The following is a 24616-nucleotide window of genomic DNA, read 5'->3' as shown; positions in this document are numbered from 1 at the left end:
TATCATCTGTCACACTTTGCTGTATCTTATGTAACGTCCCCCTCACCACGCGAAAGCCGTCTGTTTGCACCGGTGCGCGCTGCACAAGAGCCGGGGTCTTTATTTCAAAGCAGGAGTTCTGGCTAATTAGTCTCAGCTTCTCTTCCTGTCTGGCTTAAGGCGTTTAGAGTTAGTCTTCCAAGCTTGAGGAGGGACACCACTTTTTTTTTAATGGACCCAGTTTCTACGACTTTATCATTTCTGTCAGGGCGTCAGTCTAGCTGGCTTAAGAACTTAGCAGACTGGAGATGAAAAGAGAGACGTTTGAGGAGGATGTGAAAGAGAGCGCCTTGCTGGATGTTACCTTCCTTTCACCTGTCTCAGCTTGAACTCGATTATCTCCCGTTGTTAGCATTTGAACTGTGCTCACACCTCCATGCTTGGGTACATCCCTTTGAGGAAATGTCCTGAAACTCAGACTACCACTGGGGTTTGGCTCCATTAAAGAAATCTCCGGAAGCCCTTCAGAAAAATGGCAATTCTGGAGAGAAATACACATAGTCCATGATTGTCCAAGACGGACGTTGAGGCAATAAAACTAGCTCTCGGTTTCCTGCAATGTGATCCATGAAATATTTTTATTTGACACAACTCTATATCAAACTATGATTAACTACTGTTACACAAGATCATGTAATCTCCCAAAGAACATTTTAGTCTCAACAAAATGTCTTGTAACACGTGAACAAAAAAAGCATAACAATCCTTGAGCCATATGAAAATTAGGAGTCAACTTACACAATATACCACAAAATATGCCACAAACCATCAACCCATGGCATGTTATGATACTGTTCATTTGACAGCCAGGCTGCGAGTTCCCCCACGCGTGCGTCACTCGATCCCCAAAAATCCAACGTACGCCCCGGAAAGCTGAGCTTGAGGGAGATATACTGTTAAATGATGATAAAACTCCTGTCTCGTAATGGGCCTTTTGTGGCAGGGGCCCACAAATCTGTCAAAGTGGGCCCTGTGGTAAATTATTCGTCCCGACATCCGGTAATGCTCAGATACCATCTGACATGATGGAAGAGGTAATGGAGGGAGGCTATGCATTGTTTGGCAATTAATTCCTCCTTCCCTGGAGCTTCCCCGGACTACGGAGGGCAGCGCTGGAGGTCACACGGCGTTGGGATGGAACATACGCGCCGCAGCGATCAGTAAGCCCAGAGCGGGACGAGGAGGGGGGAAAAAACCGTGGCTCGGAGGCCGACGCTAACGCGAGCCGACGCGCGGGCGCATGCACGGCCCCTTGCGTGTGACGCGGTCAGAGCGTGCGAGCGGAGGGCCCGCGTGCCCGGAGCGGTGAAACATACGGCAGCGATCGTACAGGCACTCACTGAAACAGAACACACACACACACACTCCTCAGGACTGAAATTAGGGGCGCTGTGAGCTCTCCGGATCTTTCTAAGGGCCCCGAGGCTGAGCCATATCAGCTGCTGTTATGCCGCGTGAAAAAACCCACAGTCGAGGAGGGGGGGAACGAGGGGAGAGGAAGGAAGGGGGTACGAGGAGTCTCGCTCACGGACAAAAAGCCCCGGGTTAGGTTTTTGAACACTGTTGTTCGATGGAGCCAAGCAGTCGGAGGGTAAAAAGATCCATGGAGAGGACCACGGCACTGCTGATAAGGGGGGATTGAGCTCTTCAAAGGCAACCACAGTGGGCCAGATCCACTCGACTGATCACACCAAAGGAGAGACACGAGTGGAGGAAAGTTTCTGGGGGGTCGCTAAAGTTCACGAGGCTGTTTTCGATTCCAGACGATGTCTTGTCCCGATTGGCTAGACGACTGCGAGCAGCACACTGTGCAAGACACGCACAGGCTGTGTGGTTCTCCACACGCACAGGCTGTGTGGTTCTCCACACGCACAGGCTGTGTGGTTCTCCACACGCACAGGCTGTGTGGTTCTCCACACACACACACACAGCAATTTTGAGTCCACCCTCTCAAAATGACTCGCTTATTGTTCACCTCTTTCATCTCGTTTTCTTTTTTTTTCCATTTCTGCATGTGTCGGGGTGAGATGGATGGCGTGTTGGGCCTTGAGTGAAAGATGGCATGTCAGCCACTCTGACTACACAGGTGAGCTGTGTATGAGATCTGTACCGGGGTATGAGCACAGGAGGAAGATGAACGACTGCACACCACGGCAATGTGGGACGAGAACCAGGGATCCGGAATGGGGCTATATGAATGACATGTTGTATGTCAAATACTCAAATATTCTATGTATACAGAATTTGATAAGCATGAGTTTTGTAAAAAGGGTATGGAATAGGCTATTATTGCTGTATAGTTAGGTAATTAAAGAAAAGAGGACAAAGAGGAATAAATTGTGACATTTAAGCAGACACCCACACAGGCATTTAGCTAACTAGAACACATCTTCAAGGATAGACCCAGTATTGCTATGCAACACATTTCCAGCTCGATTACTAACAACTAACTGTTGAATTTGTGTGTGTGTGTGTGTGTGCAGTGCAGTGCATGCTTGTAAATGTCGACAGGAAAAAATAAACAGCCATTGTAATCTTAAAGCCTAAACCCTGTCTTGTGAGTGGATTACCCTGGGAACTGACTGCCCTATGCTACACAGGGGCACCAGGACCTGCAAGCATGTAGCCCCTTTTGCCAAGCCGGATAAACCTGCCCAGCTACATACAGCATGATTAAACCCCCTTTTTCCCCTGGAGTGGGGGCAGAGTGGGGACACTGGAGAAGCCATGTGTGAAGGCATTGTGTGCAGAAATAGGCTGCTTGCACAAAGGTTGGGAGCTAGAGAACGGCGACACAAACACTGAAGCTAAGAGGTCTCTTGAGGATAGAGGGCGCTGTTTTCATTCCCCTCCAACAGCCCTTCCCAAGATTCAAAGTCAGCCAAAAGAAGAAAACACCATCAGCAGCGACTAGGGAAAGTAGCAACCTCTGCTAATTCGTTCTCAAAACCAAACTCTGACCTCAGGTTAATCTATGAAGGAATGACTGCCACTAATTGACTTATTTCCAACCGATGGCTCTCCGAGAGTGTCTGGATTCAAAACGATCCCCGGCAAGGTCAAAGGGCAACAGGTTGCGTTTTTAAATAGCCCCGCTGCTTCGACATGCCCCCCCTTAGAATAACGACTCTGCCAGGCCGAATTTACTGGTTAGCCGCACTTATTCAATTAAGCAAGTCTGTGTTCCTGCTGACAGCGCCAAGACGGGCAGGCGAGCCCCTGAAACAAGCCAGCTTCCGTACGAAGGTCGGCGGGCGCCGCCTCGGGCTCCCTCTGGCACGACTGGCACGCTGCCCCGGCCAGATGGCAACATGTGGCAAGATTACAGGGAAGCGAGACAAGGAGGGGGTGGGCAAGGCCAACTGGGCATCCCGGCCCATGCAGATGGCACGGACGAGATAGGGGACCGAGGTTGTCGACCCGACTGGACGATACAGCGATCAAAGGTGGATTCAGGCTACGGGGAACAAATGAAAGATGACAGGGAGAGGGGGGTGTACAGTATAGAGAGAGAGGGGTGTATTAGTACAGAGAGAGGGGGGTGTACAGTATAGAGAGAGAGGGGTGTATAGTACAGAGAGAGGGGGTGTATAGTACAGAGAGAGGGGGTGTATAGTACAGAGAGAGGGGGTGTATAGTACAGAGAGAGGGGGGTGTATAGTACAGAGAGAGGGGGTGTATAGTACAGAGAGAGGGGGTGTATAGTACAGAGAGAGGGGGGTGTATAGTACAGAGAGAGGGGGTGTATAGTACAGAGAGAGGGGGGTGTACAGTATAGAGAGAGAGGGGTGTATAGTACAGAGAGAGGGGGTGTACAGTACAGAGAGAGAGGGGTGTATAGTACAGAGAGAGGGGGTGTATAGTACAGAGAGAGGGGGTGTATAGTACAGAGAGAGGGGGTGTACAGTACAGAGAGAGAGGGGTGTATAGTACAGAGAGAGGGGGTGTACAGTACAGAGAGAGGGGGGTGTATAGTACAGAGAGAGGGGGTGTATAGTACAGAGAGAGGGGGTGTACAGTACAGAGAGAGAGGGGTGTATAGTACAGAGAGAGGGGGGTGTATAGAACAGTCGTCCGTCCCGTCCCGTCTCCCCCCGTCCCCATCTCATCGAATTAACATGATGACGCATTTCAAAAGCGCCAAGGGGGGGTGAAACATGGTTAGGTTGCATTTAGCTGACCGCTATGCATAAATGAGGGCTTCTTTGGAGAGTTGAAGGTAGAAAAGCATGTGTGGACATGCACACGCATGCAGACACACACACACACACACACAGCAGGGCACACCAGTGGCAGGTGTCTGAAGCAGGGCAAATTCTCTCAAGTGACTGCTTGCACTAAGTAGCCCTCTGGACTTCTGTCTGCCCAGTGTAGCAGACACCAACAGGATTACTGTGTGCCTGTGCTTGCCCGTGTGTGTCTGATATAGTCTTGAAAACACACGTCTTCAATTTAGTATGCTGTCATGTTTCATGTTTCTGTATTTTAGGCTATATGTTACTCACTTCTTTCATTCCTCCACACATAGTATAACACACTGGAGGACATTCCAATCCCTTGGTTCTGGGTGTCGATAAATAAATCAAAGTCAAATCTTCGTAGCTCGTATTTTTTTTTTTTTATGTGTTTTTGAGACTTTGTAAAGAAGAATGTTTCAAAAATATAGATATATATCGTCACCCTTTCTCTTTCTCTCTCTCGCTATTGAATCTGAGAATAGAGGGCTAGGAAAGGCTTTCCAATGATGGCTGATCAATTAATAAATAAAAACATTTTGCAAAATGCTTGCATTTTTTGACACGACTGATTTACCGATGTGGGTTGTCATGGAAATGGACTGGTATTTTTTTTCCAAATCTTCTTCTTGTCCTTGACAACATTCGTCTCTTAAGACTGAATTTTAATCTCTTTCAACTGAAGTAACATATCAATTACCTTGTGTCAACACATAGCCTACCTGACAACAAATCTTTCATTAACAGACACAATGTCTGTTTGTCAACAACAGACAAATGACAATTACCTGTTCAGTATCTAGTACAAGCTTTTGTGCTGCCTTACAATAGACACCTTCATAATAATGTTGAATCCACCGATCCACTGGCACACAGTATTTCAAAATGGTAATATTTTACCAGACAAAGGCAACACATAGGAAGTAATTACCTTCAAATGTCGGTACTGCACGTCAAATGTTTAGACTATACGGTACCACACACGCCCTTCCACAAGCTATCCCCGATTCCTAAAAATACCCTGCCCTGTTCTGGATGTGTGCGCGCCGTGCCACGACTGTGCTGTGGCGTGCCGACTCAAGACCCAGCTGTGATCCCAGGAACAGCTCGACTGCTCCATTGCCCATATCCCATGCCCCATTGGCTGGGCAGATCATGCGTTGCAGTGCCCTCAGCAGTTGCGTGGGGGCGGAGGCCTGGGGGGGGCTGGGGGGGGGCGTGGGGGGTCGGTACACAGGTGGTAAGCAGCCCGTGCAGGAATATCTCACAGGAGGTGTTAACTCCGAACATGCTGTGAACTGTGGCAGCAGTCCTGAGGGGGGCTCAGCCTGGTTCAAGGATGTCTTAGACGACTATTATGGTCCCTGTGACGGGCTGGTTTGGAGCCCCGGTCTCCAGAGTGTCTGTACGAGCTCCTGGGCCTTTAGCTCATGGAGCTAAACCGTCCCATGTCAGGCAAGGTTCACTGATCCGTCTTCACTATATGGAAGTGTTCACTCAAGGGTTTGCTGAACAGATTTCCATCAATGGAAATCAACTGTCAACACTGAGGGGAGGCATTGCGGGTCTACAACAGGTAGAACGGATATTCAAATGGTTTGGAATCAAGACATGTTACACATCAGCCTTATTATACTGTATTAGATGTGATAAGGCAGCATATGTCTACACACCTACGAATAATGTGGATGTGTGTTCGTGTGCATGTGTTTAGGTGTGCACTTGAGTGCGTGTGTGCGTGTGTGTACAGAATTTGTGCATGTACGTGCGTGCCTCAGTGAGTGAATGTGTATAGTATAGGTGTTTGAAACCAAATATGGCACACAATCTCTAGTTACTTGACACCGCTATCTAATAAAAGAGTCCACTGAGGAACTCTTAGAACTGTTGAAAGGCTGTTTCGGGAGGCAATTAGGAATACGTCTGGGCTTCTGGGAGTGGACGACTCATCAGAGATGAAGATGAACAAAGGCTGTATAATTCAACTTTGACTTTGAGCTTGTGCAACGTATAAAGGGGTTGGTTGCAGCCATTTTTGGCAATAAAAGCAAAAAAGTAAAGCGATCACTGACAAGCAGCAGGTGAGAGCAGCAATTTTCACTGGTGCATAGTATAAAGACTTCACAGTCAAATAACTTGTGACATTTCTGACTAAAGCTGTTGATGAGGCACCGCAAAGAATTATCTTGGTGTGTCAAAACAGATTTTTTTGTCCCCGCTTCACAACCTGCACGTTACTTTTTTAAAGAAAATATATAAATCTATATAATAAAAACAAGGGAGCCAGGAAAGTATGCTTTTATAATATGAATATAAGTAGTCACTTGCTCCTTGATGACAGACAGTACGATAGAGTCACTGAACCAAAAAGGACAGTTTTTTTTTTTTTTTTACGGTATTCATCATAGGCCCCTCTAGATATTATACTTGATACCATTTATTATATGTCTCCAGACCACGCTGAAACGTGTGCAGTGATGACTGCATAGCCTCCTCGTGTGGAGGCTACTCATCAGACGGTGAAGAAGGGGAGGTGTGTAGCTCTGAATCGCTCCACTTCTAGTTGAAAATTCCTCCCGTGACAACAACACAACAGCACACCACACACGTTTCGTCACAGCTGGTGTGTGGTTGATTTCAAAAATTCTCCGTTCATTAGAAGAATGAATGGAATGACAAAAGGAGGGTGAGATATCCAGGATTGTTATGTACCCAATTATCACCCTCCCACACACTCAGCATGGTGCAAAATTTCAACTTATGGGATAATGATATATATATTTCCTAATTATCGAGTTCTTTAGACTCCCCTAATTAAATGATTTACATTGTGCAAATCATTATGCCAAATCTTTCTAGGCTGTGTTATACGAGAATGCCGCCCCATATTAAATCACCATATCAAGTTCAAAGAGTGTGACTGCTCTTCCAACATGCAGTGTTCCTAAAAAGACCTTTAGGTATGTGCTCTAGAAGGAATCAGTTCCCTCACTGGTTCTAATTAAAAAATAATGCAACCATCTCAGCCAGAATCCCAGCCAACAGGTATTCAAATGCCAAAACAGCAGATGTTGAACATAGAGGAATAATAATAATACAATAATAATTATAAAAATAATACAGTAATAATAATAATAACAAAAATAATTTTGCCTACCTGGTCTATTGTCCAACGCCCCAAAATCCAGTGAGTACTTGACTACGTGGTAGTTGTTCCACACGTACAGCAGGTTGTCTCTGGGATTGTAATCCACAGCGGCAATGTACTGGTAGGAGTTGGGGAAGGGGATATCCAGGAAGCCGTCCTTGCTCAGCTCCGTGTTGTAGATGTAGTCGATCTTGTTCCCCGTGGCCTCGTTGTCGTCGTCCTCGTACACCGTCTTCACCACGTACAGGACGCCGCAGATCATGAAGGCGTTGGACGCCGAGCGCTTGTCGTACGCCGTGTCCCAGGTGCCCTCCACGCGCAGCGTGTACGGGTTCAGCTGGCTGATGACCATGCGCCCGTTGTTCTGCTCCGTGGCGTAGATCACCCACAGGCCGTTCTCGTCCACCGCCAGGTCGATGTCCGACTTCCCCCCCCAGCGGTACGGCGACGTGTCGTGGTAGTTGGCGTTGGCGATGATGGCCTCGCCGCTCTTGATGCGCGTGCGCAGGTCGAACTTGACGATGTTGCGCGTGCGCTCCTTGTTGAAGAACAGGGCGCCGTCGTACACCACGAAGCCCGTGCCATCCACGCGGTGAGGGAGCTTGTACGTTGTCGTCGGCCGCCCGGCAATGAAGTCTTCCTTGGAGGAGTACTCGGTGAGCGTGTCGGTGCGGTAGGGAGTCCAGGGCATGTAGTAGATCTTGTCAGACGCTTGGAGGGGGTCTTTGCACCAGGCGCCGGACTGGTGGTCCGACTCAAAGAGGTGTTCGCTCTGGTACACCCCTCGCAGTAGGCCTGGGCACAGGAATACTGAGGAGCCAAAATGGGGAAAGGACAGAGCAGAGAGTTATTTTGGCTTGTATGCCACAGATCGGAAAAGAAACGCAGGGAAACAACAGCATGTTGAAACACACAAAATGAAAAAAAAGATTCGGAAGCTATTTCCCATTTTATCACATAGGATTTGTGTCGTTCCTTTTGAAGGAGGTATCAACGAATGGAAATGTTTGTTGGTTTAATAGATTATAGTTTGCTTTGGCTTTCATGTGACAGCAAGAGAAAGTGATTCATGAAACATAGACAAGGATTTAACCTTCCGCTTTCCTTATCCTGCAATAAGATGAGTGTGCTGATCAGTCAGGAGAAAAAATATATAATATTCCATCCTGCATTGCCTTCACATCTTATTTTACATCCGAGGTATGAATGCCTCATTTATAATGTTATGAAATAACACCAAAAAAACATTAATTATTTTGATTAATAGCTCAGAAAAATGACTGGCAGTGGGGTGGTACAAATCCAGTAATTACTGTACTTGATTTTGTCATCATTATGCAAGAATATGTTTCCATTATTTCAGACAAAGACATCTTCAGTCAATGGCACCATAATTGACAATGCCCCTGCATTCTAATGTAATTATTTGCAACCTAGCTGGTCCTTATTTCTTGTGAAAGCAATAGTGATGCATTACAGAAGTCGATATGGTGCGTCTCTAGCTGAAGGGGTTTCTGCACCAGAATGGATTGTCTTGGACCTCCGACAGAGTCAAATTTGAGTCGGCTGTCTTGATAAAAAGATTACATTTGAATTTAAATCTTGCTCATGTGAATTTAATATACGAAGCACATCGTTTATTGAGACAGAGAGGGGCAAAAGCAAAAGAGCTCATCATTCTCAGGAGAAAAATGGAGGTGCCAGTAGAAAAACGGTCTCTTTTTAGTACAATACTGTATACACTTACTGTGTGCGCTGATCAAATCAGTGATGACATACTTAGGGGGAGTGCCATCCTGTAACACTATAAACATTGGCACAGATAATGCCTGATGTGGAAAGCATTGGACTCATCCAAAGTAAAGAAGGAATGATTAACATCAGGTGCGGCTGGGGGTGTACCACACAGGCTAAGGCCTTACCGCGGCGGCTCGGTTCGCAATTCCAACCCGGGGGTGGGTGTCATCACCTCTCATTTCTCTCCTCTGCCTTCCCGTCTCTTTCGAATGATCATTTTTTACATTGCGTGAAATCGCGTGGCCCTTTTGTCTGTGTGCTTTCTGACCATAGCGGTGGAGCCTGTGCTCACAGCCAGGCCAGAGCCGTGAGAGAAACACCACTAAGGATTACCAGCGTCTCTCTCAGATGGGATCCACCCAACACTGCGGCGTAAACACCAAACACGGAATGGGCTCCTTTGATTCCGGTCAGCGAGAGGTGTGCCACCGCTGTGTGCGCGAGGGATGCTTCCCCTGGTTTTGTAATCTCTTCGAGATTAAACAAATCGTCCGCCTGCTTGTGAATAACGCGGCGCGAAGTGTGCCGCCGATATCGCGGCGCAGCATGAACTCTCGACTATGGCCTTCCTGAACAAGGGTACCTGAGGTGTGTAAAACAAAACTAAGGGAGGCAAGCTTTGAACCAACATGGATAGCATGGCGCTATCCACACCAGATATGCAGGTGGCCGTGATTGTTATTAAAGGGTATTAGGAGCCGGGGGAAGATGCTGTGTGTGTAAACAGGATTTTCTCAGGGTGATATTATACCATCATACAGCTGGATGAGGCCATTTCAACCTGCTTTCGGTATAATTTTCTTCTGGCGAACAGCAGTAATCATGCAGAGTGAAGTGTAACTACTGTATTAGGTTGGAGCTGAGGAGTGGAATAGGAACATATATGTGGATGCGTGTTTGACTGGGTTTTTCACAACCATAACATCACATGCTGACAGGAGAAAAATGACTATGTGTCATATGCAAATGATTACACCACTTCACAGAACAGGGTATGGGTGTATTACCTATTATGTGATGGCATTAAATACTATTTGAGGTGTCGTGCCTTCTGTTCAAGACTTGCCCCTCTCTTCTCTAGTTTGACCCGTTTGACCATCAGCAAATAGGGACCCCTCGTGTCGATGGGGGTTAGGGCAAGCTGTTTCCCATGCAGAGCCAGCGATGCATGAATGTGCATGTCTGAGATCATTTTGGAACATTGACTCGAGAGTTCCCAGAGGCTCCCAGCCATCATCATGTTAGAGCTATAATCTAAAATGCTGACAGTTTATTGAACACGTTATCGATTGTCTCTTGCACACCTGACAGCTGGCAAAACCAGAGTGGAATAACTTTCAATTACTTTGAAAAGAAATATTCTGGCTGGAACATGGGGGGAAAACAGATTAAGTAAAAACCAAAATGCACCACTTCAGTTGATTGTCAAAAAAGAGGGTTGTATCATACAGTGTGAACCACTGAATTTCCATAAGGACAATGTGATTGGCATTGGGAATTCATGGAATTTAGGAAAACAACAAATTGAAAAACAGAAGGCGCTGTCAATATTTTCTCATTACAGTGTACAAGCTAACTGATATTCAGCTCATGTGACCATCTATGTCCGCTCCCCAGAAAGGTAAGCCCACCACCTGCCAACGCACAGCTTGCAGCCTACAGGTTCACCAGGGAGCTGATGACACATGGAAGCTACTATGGCAACCCCATCACCCAGCCCAAATCATGTAGCACAGAAAGAGCGTAAGTGTAAGAAAGAAGTCGGCATTTAGTTACCTTTCTGCTCCACTTCTATAATAGTAGGCATGAGGGAAGAAGGAGAGAGAGAGATACAGAATAGGTTAATGTTGCGGTAATTGGCAAAAAGTTATTTTCTTCTTCTCAGCAGGTCAAACACACACAGGGACAACAGTGGTTAGTGGAATTGACAAACATGACATTCAGTCCAAAAGCTTATTTGTGGCTAAGAAAGGAAGCATCGTCTGCCACAAAAGCCTGTGAGGGAGAGAGAGAGTGATTAAATCAAACGCATCTTTAAAAATGTGCGAGTGCGACTTTGAAGCGATATGACAACCCGCGAGATGGAGGGAGAGGGAATGAGAGAGAGATGTAATTGAGTAGTTTCGGAACCCAAAAACATAACACGTTCATTAAAAAATGGCTGAACATATGGTTACATTCCTTCAGCTTGATTTTAGTCCTCACACAGAAGGGAAAAGCAAGACAGGAAAGCGGGAGTACATGCAAATTAGAAGCAATTTTCACAAACACGCCTTTAAACTGATAATTGATGATTTATAACCCCTTTAGACAGAAAACACTAATGACTCTTAACATGTGACCAATTCCACCATGTGATTCTGTCGGGAGAGGGGCTAAATTTGTTCAAGCATGCACAGCTGTGGAACAAACTCCCAGTAATTGTCAGCGCCATCGGAGTGGCCGTCAACTTGAGAAAGTACAGATCTTCATCTTCGCCTGGCCTCTATCGTTAGTCACCAAGCATGCTGGTCGAGGCACTCTATTGCACGCCACCAAAAAGTCCAGCCTTTTTTCCGATGGCCACCTGAAAGTGCATTCATGTCAGGACAGGACTAAAGGCAATGGACGCAGACGTCAAAGTCACCGACTTCAGTCTCGCAAAGCAAGGCTCCCCACAAATTGCTCTGTAATGAGAGAGACGCTCCCAATGGGACGCCAGCACGTCCAATCTGGTGTTGTTGATCTCTCCCTCGACAGGGAGCTCGCCACTACATTACGACATCCAACTCGTCCTGATTGCTGCGTCCTGTTTGGTGACGTTGAAGGCCTGTCCGGGATGGTCTCTCCCGTCCCTTTGGCTGAGCTACCAACTAGCGAGGCATTCCCTAAATCCTTACTGCAGAATCACACAAAACACAAGCAAACACATCGAACAAGGACGCACACCCACACACACCAGCATGCCCACATACACACACTCGGCCTGTAATCCGGGGTCTAATATGAGGGGATTAACCTTCCTTACCAGAGCTTACAAGGTCCCCCCTTTCCATAAAAAAAAGAGAGAGGGAGAGAGTGAAGCCTGAGAAGAGAACATTAGGTTGGCATACAGTGTAAAGGAGAGGTAGGGGAAGAGGAAAAGGAAATGGGGAAGGGATATTACGGGTTCAAAGGTTTGTAGGGAAAGAAATAAGGTCAGGGAAGGGGAGATGGAAGGAGGATGGGGGACAGTCATAAATGCCAGAGAGAGATGACAGATTGATATGGATAAAAAGGGGGAAAGATAGCGATGAGACAGACAATTTTTTGGCTGGTTCAACATTGTCCTCCATCAAACAGTGTTCCAGACGCTTTGGCGTTACTTGTCTTTTTGGATTGATCCTTATCGGGCGAAACCATGTCATGACATTGGGCCTCGATGAATCATTTTTTTCCAGAAGAATCTACATAAACAAAACACAACTGGACTGGAAGGGGGGGGGGGGGGGCGGGGGGGGGGTCCGAATGTGCTCCAATGCGGGGGACAGGGGGTAAAGATTTTTTTTTTTTAAGGCATCAGGGATGGCGTTGAGCCAGAAGGAAGCCCATTATGAAGAACGTGTCGTCGCCACAGGAAGGACGCCAAGCCCTCGCATCCCTGTCCCAACTGTCACCGTGGTTACGTTTACCCCCCCCACCCCACCCCCCCTGTTATGTCAGTGCTTGTCAGGGTAGAATGGTCACACGTGGTGACCAAGGTCACTCTTCAGATCGCTGAAGGCGTCGCTGGGTGATTATTTATCGTACCGAGTGGGTGTAGCGATGAGATACCTACAGTAAGTGAAATGTCTCTTCGTAAGAGAGGAAATGATAGTTGGAATGGAAAGGAGAGTTGTGACGAAAGAGAAAGAGAGAGAATTGATTTGTATGAAAAAAGGAGCTTCTCCACCCCATTGTGACCCTAATACGATTTTGGTCACGCTTGTCAGTGAGTCACTAAAAGGCACTCCGCTCTCTCTCCCTCTCTCTCTCTCTCTGGCGTGATATTTCTTTCATATGTATTCCCTCTTTGTCAGGCTTACACTTGAGACAAAGAAGAAAAAAGGAGTCAACCAAAAACAACAAAAGCGTAGAGGAGGCACAAATACACAGTGAAAAAAATCTATGTCCAACAGTCCATTTGAGCATTCCTCGCAATTTTCTTTTCTACACATCAAGCTGGCTTATTGGAAAATAGCATGCTGGGTACTTTCTTTTCTCCAAATACCTAGAGATGACCAGGTGACAATGGCACGCAAACAGATGCAAACGGATACACGAGGTGTTGTCAAAAGAGCAGAGAACCTGTTCAATCATGTAAGGCGAGATCTTGCAGACGCTATCTACCTGTTCATCTAAACCACAGTACCTGTTGGTCTTTGATTTAAAGATCCCATGTCAGGGTGATGGTGTTTGGTGATGATCGCATCCTGAATGCTATTTGTCTCCCAACAATTTCACCAGACACTGTAATAAGTCTGAAGTTCAAAATCTAGTTTGGGAGCTAAAATTGAGGCTTCCCTCCGTGCAGAGGTATTCACCGGTATCTCTTAACTACACACCTTATGCGATTGCCACGTCGATGTCAGTGCTAAAGGCCACCGCCGCCAACACCCTCATGAACATGGCAGCTGTATGGATCTACATTTCAATAATTAACACCTCACAATTTCAACATAATGACTGTGAGGTGGCAAGAGCGGCGTCATTAGGCACTAATAGAGATTCATGGCTTAACGGAAGCCATTTTTGTCATATTCCCTCTCTCCCTCGTTCTCTCTCTGACACTCCCCCCCCCCCCCACACACACACACACACACTCCTTCTTGTCCTCGTCCCATCTTCAAGCCAGTCAGTGACTAGACTCCCTCTTCTTCAATGAATCACTTAAACGAGAGGGCTTTGAATAGCATGTGACTGGGGATGAGTGAGGTGTCACACGGGTTACCATCTTGTCCCTCTCTCTCCTCCACTCTCCGTCTTTCTCTCAAGCGCTCGTCTGTCTCTTTCTCCCTCTCGTCTACCGTCCACTCTCAGCTCCCCCACACCGCTTCCGCTTTCGCCTCTCCTTCAGTGCCCTCATCCTCCGTTCAGCCTCCTTCTCTCTATTTCACCCTCTGACATTCTGTCTTGCTAGCAGGGTAATCTTATAACCTTCACTGTGCCGGTGGTGGAAGCAGACTCCTTGTGAGTGCTCAGGAGAAGTGTGTGGTGTGGCTGTGTGTCTCTGTGTGTCTCCATCAGACTGAGGGGCAAGGGGCTTGGCGTCGCGCCAGCCTGCCATCCACCAGGGAACATCCAAACAGAAGGGGGAAACGCGAGAGAAGCACGAGAGGAAACGCAATCCATTTTTGAGAAACGCAGTCGCAATTGGGGCAGAAATAACGTAATTGCGACTGCCAGAAAAGGACTGGATTACCTAAGACTGTCTGATCACCGAGTGCGATAACCCACACTAAGAGGGAACGAGGCAGGGATTGGTGGAAGGGTTTTAGGTTGGTTTGTTGAAACAACAAGGAACAGCAAAGGAAGGCCTCATTAAAGAGTAAACGCACAGGAGGAACTTTGATTAACAAGGAGATTGCAGGGAAAGAGACCCAGAAGAGACCAATCTCCAATTAAAGCGATAGCCTCAGCACTTAGCACTCTCAACACTTTCAGAAAAGTGTGGGTGGGTGAGTTGGAGTCAGCACTGTGTGTGTGTGTGTGTGTGTGTGGGAGTTCATCTCTGTGTGTTTTAATATGCGTACGTCTTTGCAGATGTCTTTGTGCTCCTGTCTATGTGTGCCTGTGTGAGTGTGTGCATGTGTGTGTGTGTGAGCGTGTGTGTGCATGTGTGTGTGTGCGTGTGTGTGTGTGTGTGGTCGTGCATCTGTGGAAGTCTGTGTAAAAGAGAGCAGGCCCGGAACGAGGACCTGATAGATTATGCTGGCGCATTCAGCCATTAGAAAGGGAAAAGCATTTCCACATGCCCAGATTCACCTCTTTAACACTGCAATTTATCCACATTGGTAATCACACCCTTCCTGTGCAATTATGGAGCCACTCCAAAAAACGTTGGAGAAAAAAAAAAAAGAAGGTAAATGAATGTCTATTTCCGGAATATGTTTTCCTCAAACCATGCTGCCTTCCCGGGTGTGTTGTATGATAATCCAGTTATGTACATAGCCTCTCTCTTCCTACTGTAGCTATGAGCAGATAGATAGGTGAAATTTGCATGCGTAGGCGATCCCATTTAATACTAGTATACCATTTCCATTCATTTTTTATGTCCTTTACTTATCCAGGTTAAAAGCCATGACAGAGAATATTTTACTAGACACCAAAGACTATTGCATATATGGCTTAACAGGCAGCAACGGCCATTCCACCAAACATGACTGAACTGTGGATCCAGTACTGAACGGGTTACAACTAATAACTGTGATGTTATTATATATGTCATTGGATTCTGTCCCTCTACGGCAGGTGCGTACAAATGACATCAGGGTTTCATGGGAGACAGCGTGCCATGAGTGCCTCGCAGGTTAGCCAGTGGTCAGCTGTCACCAGATGATGAGGTGGACTATTACATCCAGTTAGCATTTCAGTCCTCCCTCCCTTCACACATGAGGGGACGTGGATGTGGCCATCCAGGTGAAAACAGGCTCTCGCTGGCTAATGCTACCGTGATGCTAATGCTACCGTGATGCTGATGCTACCGTGACGCTAATGCCTCGCACAACGCTGCACGACCGAGGCAGGGACGAGAGGAGGAAGAGCAAGAGTTGTTGCATGGGCATATGATATCTCGTGTTAGTGCATATTCAACTGGCAACTTTTTGACCCGGTTAGCTGGCCAGCTGGAGTTTAATACGGAGCTCCTTTGGTCTCCTGCGTGGGTGCCAGAAGGTAGATTAATATTTATGTATTCATAATCCTTAAGTATATCATAATTTCACTGTTATGATATACAAAGTTAGTTTCGAATCATGAGAAAATGGTTGATATAAAAAGATAAACATCCAGGGCGTCCACATCTACTTTGTTTCTTATAGCCTTTCAGAGGTAGAAAAAAAAAGAGCAAAAAAAGATTCCACATTCAGTCGTGGACAAAGGAGCAGAAAAGAAAAGAGGCAAAGAGAGAGTGGCCCAGCCTTCTCCCACAGGTGCTGTGGCTCACTGCAGCAAAGGCAGCCGGTCGTCACCGCGACGCATCACGCCACAGACGCCATGTTGAAACGACAGCCGCCCTGACGCCTCGCATCGATTCCACGCCCTCCAACCTGCCGGCACAGGCGGCGTCGACGTCGGGCCGCAGGTGTGCAGAAAACGCGCCAAAACAATCACGGCGGCTTGATTCGATTAGGCCCCTCCTGAACCGGTCGGTACGTTATTAGCGATTGATTATTTATCCTGGCGGAATGAATTAAAAAACAATTACAAGATCGGCAAACGGCTAATTAGCCGACGCGGCTTCGTGGCATATAGCTCTGCATTTCCTTATTCGATCTGAATCAGAGGCTTGATTACATGATTATATGACTGGGCTCGGTTCCTGCACACCCTGTGTCTGGCTGCCGGCCCCCCTGCTGTGCATTGCAGGGTTCTACATTGTCTTTATTAGCGGAGCACAGTAGGAGGGGGGTGGGTTTCTCTCTCTGAGATGGATCGCTCAACCGATCTGTTCTCCCTCTGTTCTCCTGCCTTCTTTCTTTCCTTGCTTACACGGCGGTATCTTTTTAGCATGTTGAGACGGACAAAAGATCTTACTGGAAGGGTCGGTAATTACACCCTAGCTCATTCTGTTGGGGAGGGGAGGGGGCGACTGCTGGCTCCCGCGATCAAGGTCGGAGCAGATTCGCCATGGCAACGGCACGCCGAATCCGTTCTAATTAGTCATAATACGGAGGAGAGAGAGAGGATGGGGAGGTCGGGAGGGGTGGAAGCCGGATGTGAAATTGCTTGCTTTCTTCCAAAGCAGGGCCTGGCAGGCATACCCAGGGACACTTTCATTTGGAGGGTGGTCTTTCCGTCCGTCAGACAACTTCAGGAGGCCTCAGAGGTGTTGGGATTCATTAGAGCTGTGAAGGAGCGTGGGGTTAGGAGGGCGGCCGGGACCGGTGTGTTGACCTCTGATGAGGCTGACCTCTGGGAGGGACCCGCTTGTTGAAGCAAGAGTCGCTTTCACAGAGAGAGGACAGAGATGAGCATCTGCTCTGGAGACGCCGAGGATAAACGAGCGGGGAGGAGGAGGAGGAGGCGGAGGAGAGGATTCAAGGTTAAAGGGTGGGGAAGGAGAGGAGGAGCAGGAGGAGATTCAAGGTTAAGGGCAGGGAGGAAGAGGAGGAAGGCTAAAGGGTGGGGAGGAGGAGGATTAAAGGGCGGCAAGGTGGAGGGAGAGGAGGAGGAGGAGTAGGAGGGTTAAAGGGCGGGGAGGAGGAAATAGATGTTGGCTCTCTGATCAAAGCAGCAGAGCCCCTTCAGGAATGGGACGGCGCTCAATCCAAAGGGCAGGGTTGATAATCTGTAGAGTGCATGGAGGCGCACGCGTGAGCAGGGCTAGTACAGCGAGGTAAGTGACAGATCTGGCACTGCTAGAGAGACCCGGCCATGCTCAGGCGAGCATGGTTCTGTTCTGAGGGGAAAAGTGGCTGTATAAAAATAATCCAATTTCCCTACAAGCCTCAGGTCCAGAACACTCTTTGAAAAGTATATCCACTGCGTCAAAGACTTCTTTAGCGCAATTGTCAAAGAAGCGACTGGCTTCAGCAATAATTGCTCTGACGATAGACCGGTTGAAATATAACAGCCCATCAAGCAAAGGCAAACAAAGGTGTGCTCATGGGCATACCCGTCATAACATTTCTCCAGTGCGATTGATGGCGCGAACCAAATCGGCAATTAATAAAATCAATATCGTATCCCGTCTGTGTGAGATTCCCGTTAGGAGCCTGGGCTCTCTGGCATTACGAGGCAGGTCTGATGGAGCTATTCTCTAGCCTGATCGAGAGATGGAGGGGAGAGCTGTAACTTATCCTGACAGAGCTGGCTTCTACACCAGAATACTGATGAAAACCCCCTGAACGGAGAGAGCGGGGGAGAGAGGGATAGAGAGAGATGGAGATGGAGAGGGAAAGAGAACGAGAAAGAGGGAGAGAGAGAAGGAGACGAAACGTCAGAGAGGGTGGATTTGAGGAAGACAGAGCTGGAGAAACACTAAGCCGGTGAGAGTTTATATGAGAGCGAGACAGAGAGAGACAGAGAGAGAGAGAGAGAGAGAGAGAGAGAGAGAGAGAGAGAGAGAGAGAGAGAGAGAGAGAGAGAGAGAGAGAGAGAGAGAGAGAGAGAGAGAGAGAGAGACAGAGACAGAGATAGAGACAGAGATAGAGAGAGAGATAGACAGAGAGAGAGAGATATATAAATAGATAGAGAGAGAGAGAGAGAGAGAGAGAGAGAGAGAGAGAGAGAGAGAGAGAGAGAGACAGATATAGAGAGATAGATAGATAGATAGATAGATAGATAGAGAGAGAGAGAGAGAGAGAGAGAGAGAGAGAGAGAGAGGGGGAGTCGGGGAGAGGAGTGAAAGAGAGACAACTTGTCAGCGCGATAGAGTCAAGACTTCTCAGCAGCAGGAGAGGTTGAGCCACGGCTGGCTGCTTTGCTTATTAGCAGTTTAAATCCCTCACTCTGTTGAGAACAGGGCGGCGAGGGCTTTCATTTACAAGACCCTCTCCCCATATCCATCCTATTCAGCCACTGCTTTATAGCTTCATTTTAAATCCCCTCTTTCTCATGCCAATAAAATGGTAATCATTCAGCCATTAATACGCAAACAACCAGTCAGTCAGTCAGCTAGGAATTGTGCTAAACTTGTCATTCTGAGCAGGTAGATATAATCACCTGAGTGTGCTAGACAAACCAAAAACAAATATGTTCTCTTCCCCCAGCACAGTGCCATGGTGTGTCCTATTAGGCCTAGTCTGCCTTTATAAAACTGACAGGTACACAGAATTCATCTATGCTGTTCTGTTCAATGCTGATTCTAATGCTGAAGGGCAATTGATTGAATCAGATGAAATCTAAAGAGGGCAATACCATCAACTCCAATACATGACACTGTCATAGCTATAAGTTATTAAAAACATAAAAGTGATTGACTTTAGAGTTCAAAATATATTAATAATAAATTAATATATAATAAATGAAGTAAATGATTCAGATAAGAAAATGTCATATTGTTAAAATTGTTTATTCTAACTGTCAGTTTATTTGCATTTGGTATTAAAGAATATTAAAGTTGGATTTAAACACTGAGAGGTAATAATACCATCTGAGTCACAAATAGCATGATGTTATGAAATCCCTATTGGCTTCTATGAACTGATTTTGTTCCGATATAGTAAAAAAAATAGTTAAAAAAATCAGATTTTTGGTGGTGTACGTTAACCAGGTTTCACATTTAGAGGTCACCAAAACACAATGAACAAGGTCACATGATAATGACCAGGCAACTTCCTGTCACTTCCTGTTCATCTGTTTGCCTCTACCCCATGCTAGGGATTCCATTCCCAGCCCAAATGTCCCATTTCCAGTGAAATTGTGGATGGCTTTAGGCTGTTTCATCATGCTCCAATGGCTGAAGGCATTGCTATTCTGAAGAGTTCATCCATGGGTCTGTTGTGGAGTTTTGGGGGATATATTAGACATGAAAAAGCTTAGTACAATGTAAACACCATAAGGATGTTAAATCCAATGATTACAAATAAAATGGAAGTCTATTGTAAAGTAGGGTTGTGTTGCTTTGACACAATATATTTGAAGGGCCATATGAATTATAATAGTTAGAATCTGCTGTATTTTCATATTTGAATGTATAGTATAGTATTTGAATTATAACGCTAAGCAGGGAGATTCGGGTTAGGTATGGTCATAGGATTCAAGTTTTAACATAGCTGTGCTTCTGTCAAACACATGCATACTGCATCTATAGTTATAACTAAAAGTTAGCACTTCAATCAGTCAAATCAGTCTTGTCAGTTGAAAAGCTGTAGACCTCAGTGGACATGTAAATGTCAATACTGATTTACCGAGAATAGCAATTCCACTGGAAACAGCTTGAATGTCATAGTTAGCTCAAAATACCCATGGGAATCAATAATGTGTGGATCAGGAATCAGATAGGAGTGGTTACATATGAGTCAGGCTGTGTCTGATGTGTCTTGTGGTCATCTACTGTGAAAATGAAGGAGACAGGATGATCCATGTGTGACTGAAATGTGATATGAGAGGTTATGGGAGACTAAACAGTTTGAGTTGGATGTAATGGTAAAGAATCGTCTAAATGCTACGATGTATTCAAAGAGTCGTTTGTCACATTGAAGAAAGTCAATAACATGCATTCTGGAATACAGTATGAGTGCAGTTTATGAATACAATAACTTTTCATATCCCCGGGTTATATGTTCAAATTTGTGTCCACAGGAATCCCAGGAACAATCTTACATCTGGTGTTAAAATGTCTGAGCAGAGCAAAGCCTTATAGAAAACACAAGATACATTGTGTTCCTTTGCTGCTCCTCGGAAGCACATACACAGGCACGGGAGTACGGTACGATTAGAAGCTGGAACAGGTACCGCTGGATGACGGAGAGAGGAATGAAGAGATACGTACTGTACGGCACACATTCGTACTGGACCTCCAGGTACTTATAGGTTCCAGGGCACGGATCAGGAAAGACGTCCGGTCCAGCCACCACCGCACACTGAGTCCGGTTATTGCATCTGAAAGACAACAGGAAGGTCACGATGAATTACACAGTCCCACACCTCCAACCGTGTCAACGAAAAACCTCCGAAAATAGACAAAAGCTAAGCTAATGCCGTGTTAGCCAATGTTTGCAATATTTACAACATGGCTAATGAGCTAGAGAGGATTTCATTCCACTGCTCAGATTAAGAACTCGGCACATTTGCAGGTTCAATGGACATTGATTGCCACATTGTCAACAGTAGAAAGATCAATTTGATGAGGTAAAAGGGAGTCGGACTCGGGCTTAAAAACAAAAAAAACAAAAAAAACAATTGCTCATATGAAATTTGGAGCAGGGATATGGCGTGAAGGATGAGATGAGGACACAGTCGGCCGAGTGCAAAATCAGCTCAGATCGTGAAAGAGGTCTCACCTCGCCTCTCATTAAAAACACAATTACTTTGCCGCCACTGTCGACGTCGGTCGTTTTGCCACTGGCAGCCATCAATCAAAGCTGGGTCCACGTACACTCAAGAGCTCCAGCAACACATAAATGCCACACGCCTTGCACAGCGTTAACTGTCTAACGCTCGTATCTGCATTGATTGACGTGATCTGCTGTCTACAGATGGATTAGCATAAGGGGAGAAATTAAGAGAAGGAAGATCAATGTTGAAGCTAAAGGTCGTGGACTCCACCGATCAGTTCTGCAGCCTGACTCTGCATATTCCTCGACAACACACGCATGCTCTATAACATTAGCGAACTTGCCTATAGACGCAATTCGTAAAACAACACATGAGACTGTATTTACTTCTTGCCTCGTCCATTCACAATGTGAGTCAACAGGGGTCAAGGTGCATCTGACACGATGATTCATGCGGCGCGATTAAAGTCGTCCCTACACCTTAATTAACATTGATTGGGCCGCCGGGCTAATCAATCGCTCCAGTGAGAGCGAAGAGTGAAGCTTCCCCATCTCATTACAGACGGGGGGGGGCTTTAATGAGACATGGTCCGAAGCACAGCCCCTATCTGGCCTTTATGAGTCCGCGACCCCCCCCTGAAACCACTCACTCACCCACATTACGGGGCGACAACCTCAGTCGGCGCGTGTGCCTGGATGGTAGCCTTCTCCATGAAGAGTTAATTTGGTGCCAGTAAATGCCAGTCAAATAAATAAGGGTCAGGCCTACGAAACTGGGAAACAATTATCGAGGCTTGGCTTTATCAATTGGCTGTGGTTGTTGTTCTTGACTCTTATTCTGTCACGAGAGAGAGGAGAGAGAGAGAGAGAGAGAGAGAGAGAGAGAGAGAGAGAGAGAGAGAGAGAGAGAGAGAGAGAAACGGAGACTGGCTTTGTAATTGCCCGGCGAGAACAGGAGCTGCGATAGAGCTTCAGATGGAATTAGAAAGCAAGGTCGTATGAGAAGATGTGATTGGACAGATAGCTGCTGTGAGTCTATGTAAAGGCAAGCAAACCAACACGTGCACACACACAGACACAAACAGATCCACACACACACACACACACTCTTGCACATGCATATGACACGCATGTGTGCAAATCACGGTGAGAGAACACAAACACAATGTGCAACGCTAATCCCATACACGGAAAAAACAGATGATATTCCCTCTGGTCGCAAACGAAGGGTTTATAATCTCATTGCATGTAAAACCTCATGCAAATGCTTACATAAAACCAATGCATCTGATTCCATTAAACATGAACCTGGATCTCATGAAAACATGTCAACAGTTTCACGGAAGGCTCGAGTTCAGAGCGGGTCATATAGTATTTCTCAACTTTAATCATGCAAAAAAAACAAAACAAAAAAAACTTCCTGGATTAAACAATATTACTTCTCAAGTATGTGGACTGCACACTTAATCCGCGCATTCAATCTATCTTGACCCCTTTTCGAAATCCCTTGGATGTCGTGGCATGTTTAATGCCACATTGGAAAAACAAACGACTTCCCTCCGTGGCCCACCACAGAACGGAACCGAAGACAGCAAGCGAAGAAGAAAATTGAAATAATTTGAATTAAACACATTAAGCTCAAATCAATGGCTGAGTGGGAGGGAATCAATAGTAGAAGCTTCTGGCATAGCCACGTGGAGTTACTACTTCACAATTACCAATTAGAGGATAATCAGGGTTGGATCAGGCACTTGGCTCCGATGGGGCCCTTTGAACTAGCAGGGCGAGGGAATGGATTTGCCTGGCGTGATTGATTCAAATATGTAAATGAATAATGGGCTCACGTGGCTAGATGAATTCACATTAGTTAGACAGGAAAGAGACTGGCGAGGGAGAAACTCCGACAGTGAACATATAAGGGGGGAACATAATTGCAGAGTAAAAAAAAAAAGAAAAAAAGGCTGCTGGTAACGTACACTATGAGCTGGCCCCATTAGGAGAGACATTGATGTTTCGTGGAAAGATACAAAAAAACATGTACTTGTGAAAATGACTAAGGCTAAAGCAGAAAAACATCCATGGACGCCATCCACTTGAGGGAAGATACCCTTCAGTATCTGAATCTGTCCCTGTGTCCCATCTGTCAGTATGATGTCATGCTATATCATATTATTTACCGCAGAATCGTCCCCCTTGTCCACTTGTCATCGCCTTGTCAACTCAATGACATTTGAAAAAAGACTGTTTCATTTGGACTTTTTCCCAAGACGCCCAAGCATACTTATTGTCAGAAGGGTCTCACGGGGAAAGAAAGGCAACTAAAATCTGTGGAAAAACTCGAACAGCAATACTTTGCTGCCATCCCTGACCAAAAGACTCTTTTAAAACTTTTGCTGCAAAACTCCACCCAGCTGCTTGTCCAAGCACTTGTCCTCTCCAAGTTGGACTACTGCAACTCGCTGCTCGCCGGTCTCCCAGCATGCGCAACCCGCCCTCTTCAGAGGATTCAGAACGCAGCAGCCCGCCTGGTCTACAATCTACCCAGACACTCCCACATTACTCCGCTCCTCATTTCCCTCCACTGGCTACCCATCACGGCCCGCATCAGATTCAAGACCCTGGTACTGACCTTCAGTGAACAGGACTGCAACCGACTACAACAAGTCTCTCCTGCAGCCTTACACCCCCACCCGCCACCTACGGTCTTCTTCAGACAACCGCCTGGTGGTCCCACCGCTCAAGACCACCCGGTCCCAACACAAGCTATTCTCCTGTCTGGCCCCCCAGTGGTGGAATCAACTCCCCACCTTCATCAGAGACACAGGCTGTCTCTTCAGAAGGCTCAAGTCACACTTGTTCCGGGAGTACAACGGTACTTAGGAATGGTTTGCTGAACCAAATGCTAGTTTCCTCAAGGATCACAATGACTCTTGCTTAGAGACTTGTTGGTCTTGTTGGTTAGTGGTAACTGATTTAAACTATTGTATTCGCTGCTAAATATTCTATTTTAGTTAATCTTTTTTGGTTGTTCACAATGTGTGCTTCTTGTTTTAGCAACCCGCAATGCTTTGGGGCTATCTTGCTGTTATTATCAGTGACCTATGCACTTTGTAAAGCTCTCTCTTGGAAGTCGCTTTGGATAAAAGCGTCTGCTAAATGACTAAATGAAAATGTAAAACACAGGCGAACCGTAGTTTTCCCTTTCGTCAATTGTTACTTCTAACAACCCCCCCCCCCCC

At 46.4% G+C, this 24616-nt stretch overlaps 1 protein-coding gene across 4 annotated transcripts in view; it reads right to left on the bottom strand.

Annotated features, from left to right (window-relative positions):
* LOC146222201 (adhesion G protein-coupled receptor L3) overlaps positions 1-24616 on the bottom strand; it is a 175958-nt gene that overhangs the window by 58937 nt on the left and 92405 nt on the right. For 2 of the 4 annotated variants that reach the window (XM_084691470.1, XM_084691469.1), the window contains 3 exons: positions 20873-20982; positions 10996-11010; positions 7432-8232 (listed from right to left, as the gene is read on the bottom strand). In XM_084691470.1, the coding sequence (XP_084547596.1) occupies positions 7432-8232; positions 10996-11010; positions 20873-20982 (926 nt within the window). The remainder of the gene's footprint in view (positions 1-7431; positions 8233-10995; positions 11011-20872; positions 20983-24616) is intronic. The other 2 variants (XM_084691472.1, XM_084691471.1) reach the window with 1 other exon arrangement.

Source organism: Hypomesus nipponensis, chromosome 25, assembly GCF_054491055.1.
Source record: "Hypomesus nipponensis isolate SF chromosome 25, ASM5449105v1, whole genome shotgun sequence".
Taxonomy (NCBI): domain Eukaryota; kingdom Metazoa; phylum Chordata; class Actinopteri; order Osmeriformes; family Osmeridae; genus Hypomesus; species Hypomesus nipponensis.
Note: the sequence above shows the minus strand (reverse complement) of the source record. Positions and strands in the feature narration are given on the sequence as shown.